At 39.6% G+C, this 8354-nt stretch overlaps 2 protein-coding genes across 2 annotated transcripts in view; both read right to left on the bottom strand.

The window, feature by feature from the left end:
• Positions 1-560: 560 nt before the first annotated feature.
• Positions 561-1514, bottom strand: SARC_07465 (hypothetical protein). Its single transcript, XM_014298599.1, has one exon. It carries the CDS (start codon positions 1486-1488, stop codon positions 895-897), a length of 594 nt encoding a protein of 197 aa, XP_014154074.1. The 5' UTR covers positions 1489-1514; the 3' UTR covers positions 561-894.
• A 3434-nt stretch (positions 1515-4948) lies between these two features.
• The window catches only part of SARC_07464 (hypothetical protein), a 4064-nt gene continuing 658 nt past the window's right edge, over positions 4949-8354 (bottom strand). Inside the window, exons 2-4 of the mRNA XM_014298598.1 lie at positions 7918-8095; positions 6717-7159; positions 4949-6012 (exon numbers count right to left, since the gene is read on the bottom strand). Coding sequence (XP_014154073.1) covers positions 5591-6012; positions 6717-7159; positions 7918-8095 — 1043 coding nt within the window. The 3' untranslated portion in view covers positions 4949-5590. The remainder of the gene's footprint in view (positions 6013-6716; positions 7160-7917; positions 8096-8354) is intronic.

Raw genomic sequence — 8354 nt, 5'->3', positions numbered from 1 at the left:
ATTAACTAATAATAAATAAGTATAATAATAATATATATATATATATATTATTTATATTGTTTATTATATATATATATATATATATATATATAAATATAAATATATATATACATATATATATATAAATATATATAATGCAGTTATATATGCTTGTTCATATTAGTGTGCATGTATATGTTTCGCTTCTGGTTCTGGACCGTCATCGAATGGGTAGATAATAGTTTACCAATTACTTCGTAATTCCTTTAAAAATGAAATATTTTCAATCGAGCATATAAAGCATAAAAATACGAATTTGTATCTATGTGTTTGTATTTTTTGGTTGCGATGGATATACTTACATGGGAGAGTTATATATCTTCTCCAATTTGTGCTATGTCTGTTCCTGAACGAACTGTGTAAATAGTTACTCTGAAATCATGGTTCTAGTCATATGAGAGACACGGCTGGAAAACTAAACTCTCCCCAAATGGAGCAAAGATGTGAAAGTGTGCTACCTTAGTCACTGCTTGTCCTTCAATCAGTGTTGTATTAAGCAAACTACGTGTAATGTCTATTGCCACATCATGAGAACAAAACAGCGATAAACGGTTGTTCGGTAACCTCGAAGCCGTCGAGTCTGCGTAGTCCTATACAGTGATATCGGGCACATAGCATCTTCAGTTGTGGCGCCACACTTTGATTTAACATGGGGCTCATATATACTTCACCCGCTCCTGTAGGTTAATCTCACAACAATTTAGGCCTTCTTTGCACTACTGTCGCAATTGGATGCACGTTGATCTTGACAACGGTGTAAGTGATGGTTGGGTGAATCGAAGTGTACGCGCACCATGTAGGTCGTTGATCGTAGACGTTATGAAATACCCTGGCTTACATAACAATGAATTAATTTTAATAGCAGCACCTGCAATCGAAAGGACAATCGTCCGTTTTTCCAGCATTCGCACTTAGCTTCAACTCGTCATAATGATATACCAAACACCCGTCAAATTTCCGTCTCTTACTATTCTTTAACCCACGCGCATCAAAGAAATCATCATCGTCATCGGCGGGTTTAATTACTGCTGCGGTCTGTCGCTTTTTGTTCTTTAACTTTGAATAAACGTTTTCCTCTGACTCGTCTCCGGCCAGCGCATCACTGTCAGTACTGCCATCTCCATCCTCGTGCGTGATCTTACTCTTCTTTTTGCTTGTCGCGCTAGAGAATATATCGTCTATCTCGCTTGTTTGTTTTGATTTTTTGGTTGGTTTCGCTGCTGCGAAGATATTGTCAATATCGCTCCCCTTACCTCCTTTAGTTTTTGTTTGTTTTGCTGTGTTACCGCCCTTGTCAAATCCTTTTCCTTTTGTCGCTCTATTAGCTTTGGTGGAAGAATCTTTAGGTAGTTTCGACTTGGAACTCGCTGTGTCTGATCCTATCTTCCTACTTTGACCATGTTGCGGTGGGGTTTTTATCGTCACTTCCTTCACATTGACCTTAGACATGATGGTCGGCTGCTATAGAAACCGCAGATGGAACGTAGTAGAGTGGGTACAAAGTGGCGTCGCTCTGGAGATCTGTAATGATATGCATGCTGCACGTGTATCATAATAATCGACAAAAAAAAAACTCTAAAACCCTACTAGACCTTATCGCGGTTATCGTAACGGCATTTGGGCATCACGCTTCAAATTGCGATCTATATACGGATCGAGGTACATATGAGAAGCGCCGGCAGGCCGGACTTATCTTGGCGAGATGCATTAAGATAGAGTCCTGATGTTTATCGACCCCAGTCAATTACAACTATATCAAGATTACGTTGTTAATTGGAGCTCGGATAAATGTCTATCTGAGTTTATGTGACAATGCTGTGTAGAAGAAGAAGAAAACGACTATTCCAGCAACAGGGAACATGCTTACGCAACGAGATAGTACAGCTCACATTTTAACCTAAAGATTTAACACTGTTAGAAGCAAAAACCGCGACAGAACCATTCAATTCCCCATCATCTCTGCCGCTTGACGGTGCCCAAATGATCGGGATCGGAAGGTCAACTATACAGAGGTATTTCGAAAAAGACCTAGGGTTCGTTCCTTGTCTATGTGAAGATAGTAAGCCTTGGTTATCTGAACATTGCTTTGGATGCAATTCTCAATCATTCTTGATCGTTGAATCGTATACTTGTGATCAGGGGCTCAAGACACTTAGACAAACAATAGTTCAAAGGTCGCTAAAATCAATATCGCGTAATATTCAATGCGCATTCAACTGTTCGTCTGGTTCTTACTCTAAGGCGCGCAGTACATGCAGGTAAAACACGTGCGGCTATAAAATATTGAACAAGAAGAGACCACTAATATCTACATATTTGAATACAAGCGCATCGGAAACTGCCTTGCTAATCTTACATTGGAAAATATATCATCGAGTGGCACTCAATAAATTCCCACGCAACAATAGGATTAAAATTTATGTCTATCTTGGGAATACGTGATATTGAAATCTAGAAAACTATAAACAGTCAATTATACTGCAATCCATTGCTGCGATCTGTATATAATCAATCATATTGATGTGTGGATGAAGTTGTTTAATGGACGAACAATGAAATACGGCACGATCAGTAGAATTGCGCAATGTGTGCACTTGATAAATACATGGCTATTAAAATTATGTTGCTCTAATTATACTTGAATCAATGTACTATATTGTCAGCGATGAAATTATGGCGTACCCGAAGTTGGGTATCGCTAAATAAGAGTGTGAAATAAGTGTCAGTTTGATGATTTTCGATTACCGTCTTCGATTTGAGAATCTTGTCTCTATACGTTGCTAAATACCATGATTATAAATTTGGCAATTAAGTACAATTTTCTTTTTTTTGAAATTCTCACAAGAGTTGCAATTGTGTATCCTGTGCATACATTCGTCAGCGTATAGATACTGACAACACTTCTACAATACTGACTTTTACACTTTTACACTGGCAAGAGACTAGTGTAGTTGATAAATAATAATATCAACATTTTACACTGATTGGTTATACAGTTCTTGCGATTAGAAAACTATAAAAATTGGATATGTAAATTGCTACTGAAACTGCATACAATAGAAAATCTAAAACGAGACATCGGTAGGGTAGATATAATTGTCGTCTCGAGGCTGAGCCGTTTTCATAAACAGTACTCATAAACGATATACAAAAATGTAAATTGTTGCAGTGTCGCATGACCTTCTGGTAGTCTATCCCGGGGGATTTTGATGTGAAATTCTATTTCCATGGGAAGACATATTTTGCACTGAAAAGGGTTATGAGGGTCGGTGGCGGAAAGTCAGAGTGAATTACATAAGCAAACTTGTTAGGAAAGACCTCCATTCGCTGCAATATGCCTTTCAAACCGGTACCGATAGCTAGCTGATAAAGCAATACTAATAGAATTATAAACCTTACAAGAAAAATATTTGATGCTGCTTAAACATAATCTCAAAGCGGTAGTGAATATTTGGGTGATGTTATATATTCGAAGCGTTTTTCTAGGGTTTACAAAAACTAACAGTCGACGATTCGTTTGCATAGCATCTCACAAATATTTATTTAACGGCAAGAAGTTCGAATTAAGATGCACTACAAGTATACATCTAAAATATATGTAGACACGTTAGATGTCGCAAAGCAAAGATGGAAATAGAGAATAATGTATTCATTGTTTCTCATTCATCGTCCATGCGACAATAAGGTTGTTATAACACAAAGATGCTGTCAAAAAAAAAAAATTGGTACCCCTGATACTGTATATGCTTAAGCATTTTTCTAGCGTTCATAAGATTTAACAATCGACGTTTGCTTGCATATTAGTGAGAACACACATGCAAATGTGTACAAGCGCGGTAGAAACTGCAATGCTAATGCGAATATTGATATATTTCATCGGTGGCTTTTACTAATATGTACAAGAACAATCGATTGTTGAATCTTATGAACGTTAAATCCCCGCTTTGAATATATAGCATCAGGGTTTTAGTATTTGACAGCATGTTTGTATTGTAATTAGAGTTAATTACTTTCCGACCAAGAACAGCGTAAATGCCCACATATACCATCTGGAAGTATATTGTAAAGCTGCAAAGGCAAATGAGCGCAACAAAACAACGTAAAAAGATCTGCATTTCAAACTTGTTTGTATTACTCTTGTTGTCTGCAATTGTAAACTCAGTTGATGGATATCACGTACACCTGTCAACTGCTAGTATCTCGATACATAGTGAAACACTGGTGTCTTGGAAATCAAGGCAATTGGTCATAGCGTACCATGTGTATATGATAATACTGCAAAGATTCCCCGTGTTTCGAAAACAATTTGCATTATATGGATAATATTATTTAATTTAAAGGAGATGAGTTACAATGTATGTACATAGCATTATAGGTGCTAATTCAAATTGTAGCACTGGGCGGGCCAAACCCAATCCATGGAAGTTGTTTATAATTGACTCTGTATTTGGGTGCAGGTGGCTCATACAATACGATGAACGTGATGATCAGTTAGAGCTTGCGCTCAAAAATAAGTGGAGCGAGATAGGCACGTGTCAGTGAAACTAGCAACATACATTGTATATCAATTGTCACTCCTGTGAGTGTTTGTATGATTAACGTAAATTTCGAAATCACATTCATTTGAATTCATACAAGCCAAGACCCTTACAGATCTGTATGAAAGGAAGAAACAGACGTACCTTCAAATGGGTACAAACCCCGGCCACTGTGCGATATTTGCTATAGCACAAATAAATAATATTATCCCTATTTACAGCCAAGACAAATAAAATCAGTAAAGAAATATTGCACAAGTCTACATGTTGTACTATTTGTCTTCATATCGGCCCTGTGCTCAATAAAGTTTTACGTCGTTGCAGTTGATTAAAATAACTATACACAAACCTATATATGACCTAAAGAGGTATGGAGCGCATATACGTGGGCTTTATTTCATACAGACACTCCTTGGTAGTGCAGTACTCACTGTATGATTTTTCCCTGCCTACTGTTCGTTGTCTATTGACACGCTACATCACACACAAAAAGAAAACGTTCATTGTCTGGAACGGAGTTATTCAGCCACGTCGAAAGTGTTCGGTATTAGTCGCATATCATCATCTGACGATATAAAATAATAAAATCATTCAGAGAGCTTAGGATGGACCATACGATGTGGATTATCGCGCTTTTCCATGGTTGCCTCTTGATGAACTTTGAACGTTAAAAAACATTCCGGCCGGCCTTCTGGAACGGAAATATTCAGCTATGACGAAAGTGATTAGTATTCATCGTATCAGTCAGACAGTTCACTCATCGCCAGCATGCAACATAAGCGATGACCGTGCAGTCCACACACGGTGTGATTTAGAGCCACACGGCGTACACCTCCAATCAGAGAATAGATTGGGCTACAATCTCCACATATTTGGTAACTTGGTGTATTTACCTACCACATTGCCGGTTGTAGTATCCCATCAGACCAACCAAACATATTATCAAAAAATTACAAGTTCTCGTCTATAAGTACCCTGGGCCCTATATCTAGCCACGGAACCTATACCACCAATCAGTGTATCGATTGTGCTGTTATCTCTCCCGATTTACTGGTGGCAGTATCCGTATCAGACCAACCAAACACCTTCTCAAAGTGGTCCACCTCCTTCTCAAACAGAGTTCCTCGTGTGTGCACAGCTTCCCCAGGGCCATACCCCACCGCGGGATCCAGACCCTCCGTCAACTCCAACGTATCTATCACCGCTACGTTGTGCGCCAGAGCACTGGCATTGGCACACGCGCGAAAGTCAGAGACTCTCTGCGGGTCATTCGCTTCCCGACAATCCTTGTTATCGGGTGCACACGTCTCGCCATAGGTGGCGTGTAGTCTGAACCAATACACGGATGTGTTGCTACGTTCTGCCGCCACCGTCCACTCGCGCATACGCCTGTCAAGGGTGTCGCACCAGTTGTCCACACTCTTAAAGTACTTGCCTACAATTGGAGAGAGGATTGGGGGGCGGGGGTGCGCACACGTCAATGTGGGTACCATGTGTAGTTGGGAAGACACTAGTTGGGATAGAGTTCCATCGGGGTGGTTGTAAGCATACGCAGGAGTACGAAAGAAAAACGCACTTCTTGCCAACAGATAGTAATACCCATGGATAAGGTTGAACAGGTATCAAGAAATAGTAGCTGATTATGAATTTTCTTGCCAAAATATTCGGTTGTCTGTATTTGGATTATGAATTTGCGGATACTTGTGCGATGATGGGAGTACGAGAAAGAGACTCAGTCCAGACATCGAGACAGGGCGCACTAGCAAGCGACCACCGCGATCAGAAGATCTACAGATATACAATGTTTTGAAATGCTTCGAAGTAGCTCGTGAGATCATACGGACATGGCGCATACTCGAGATTCAATCTTGATTGCGAACACCAGTAGTAGCATCTACCATACCGTGGACGCCACAAGGCGATAGAACCAAGAAAAGAAACAGTTCTACCATGACATTGAACCGCTATGTGACGCGTATAGATTGCTATATGTAAGAATGCATAAGTTCATAGACACCATCATACGTACGCCCCTACAGCATACAAAATGTAGAAATAGTTAAAAATGCAGTCTACCAAGATCCCAAACACCACCATAGCATACAAAATGTAGAAATATTCAGTCTGAGATTGCCCTACCAAGATCCCAGGCACCCATGCTCACGACCAGCTTATCGTAATGTCCCGTATTTAGCAGGGCAGTAGGTTGCTGATAGTACACTGACGGAGCCCAATGAAACGCCACGCTCCTATCCGAAGCCAATTTATTCGTGACCATCGACCCTTCACACTCTTCGTCCCACAAATGGCGCCTACACAGTGCACTGTACACATTTCGCAGCAATGAGTCTCCGGCCCAAAGTATGGACTGCTTGGTTATGGCTACGTTGGGTAGCCGTTTGGCGTGGGAGAGGCTCGTGTACACCGTTTGTCTGGGGTCTGATAGAGCGTCAGTGGCTTTGGCCATAGCCTCCATGCATCTTGTCCTGGAAGTTTGGACCGCTTGGATGGCAGTGTCTAATGCGGTTTCCGGTATGGGTGCGGGCATCCGCAGGAAGAAAGCTTGTATTGGATTAGCTGACCTAAAGTACCAAAGGAGTGAAGCGATATATGCAAGTTGGAAGAAATAAGTCACAGATCACTCCAGTTGGGTAGATTCGCTATCCAAGGCGGATCGGGCAGAAACACGTAGCGAATTATGATACTCTATTCGACCTCGTCAACAAACACAGACACACGCACCAGCGCACCAACGCACGTACACACACAAACATACATACATATATATATACCGACACACAGACACACAAAAACAAGCACAGATACAGACACACAAAAACAAGCACAGATACAGACACAGACACACAGCTACACAGCCACACAGCCACATAGACACACATATATACATACGTATAGATATAGATATAGATATAGATATAGATATAGATGCAGATATATATATATATATATATATACATACATATATATTATATATATATATATATATATATATATATATATATTATATATATATATATATAGATATAAATATTAGATGACGACTAGGATTTGAAACTGGGCTAAATACAGCGCTTAAGTAGAATGATTGAATTTTCCACTGTGTTGATCGTGTAGTCTACATCGGAGTATCAACAGCTGAAAAAGTCCCTAAGTATATATATATACATATATGTATGTATACAAAGGTGTTGTTTCCGTACCTGACCTACCTCACTAAATTTGAGCGAAATCTAGTTCAGAGCCTATCAATAATTATTGTGCATAGCCTGACATCTTCCAGTCATAAACACTCACAAAGCTGAAGGTGTTCAACTCGTACCTTGCCATTTCTATGTAATCATCGATGGTGCCCACACTGATCACGAATGCCTCCAACTGCCGGACATCGAAAAGCAACTGTGACATCTCAGATGCCACTATGCTTACGTTCTGCTCTACCCAGATAGAGTAGTTGCTCGTGGATTCGGCCAGGGCCGCAAAAGCCTCTTGTGTCAGCACTAGCAATAAATGAGTTTTAATATATACGGCAACAAATTAGATCGCCGCGTTGTAGAGCATTGTCACATACAAGTAAAAGAATTTGACTCAATTTATATATATCAAGAGACACAAACAAAGAAATGGTCATATACCTACACCTATAAGTCTATAAGTCTATAAGTATATATATATATATATATATTGTATATATATATATATATATACATGTACATGCATACATACATACATACATACACGGCACACACACACATTACA

The sequence above is a fragment of the Sphaeroforma arctica genome, assembly GCF_001186125.1.
Source record: "Sphaeroforma arctica JP610 unplaced genomic scaffold supercont1.593, whole genome shotgun sequence".
NCBI lineage: Eukaryota > Ichthyosporea > Ichthyophonida > Sphaeroforma > Sphaeroforma arctica.
Note: the sequence above shows the minus strand (reverse complement) of the source record. Positions and strands in the feature narration are given on the sequence as shown.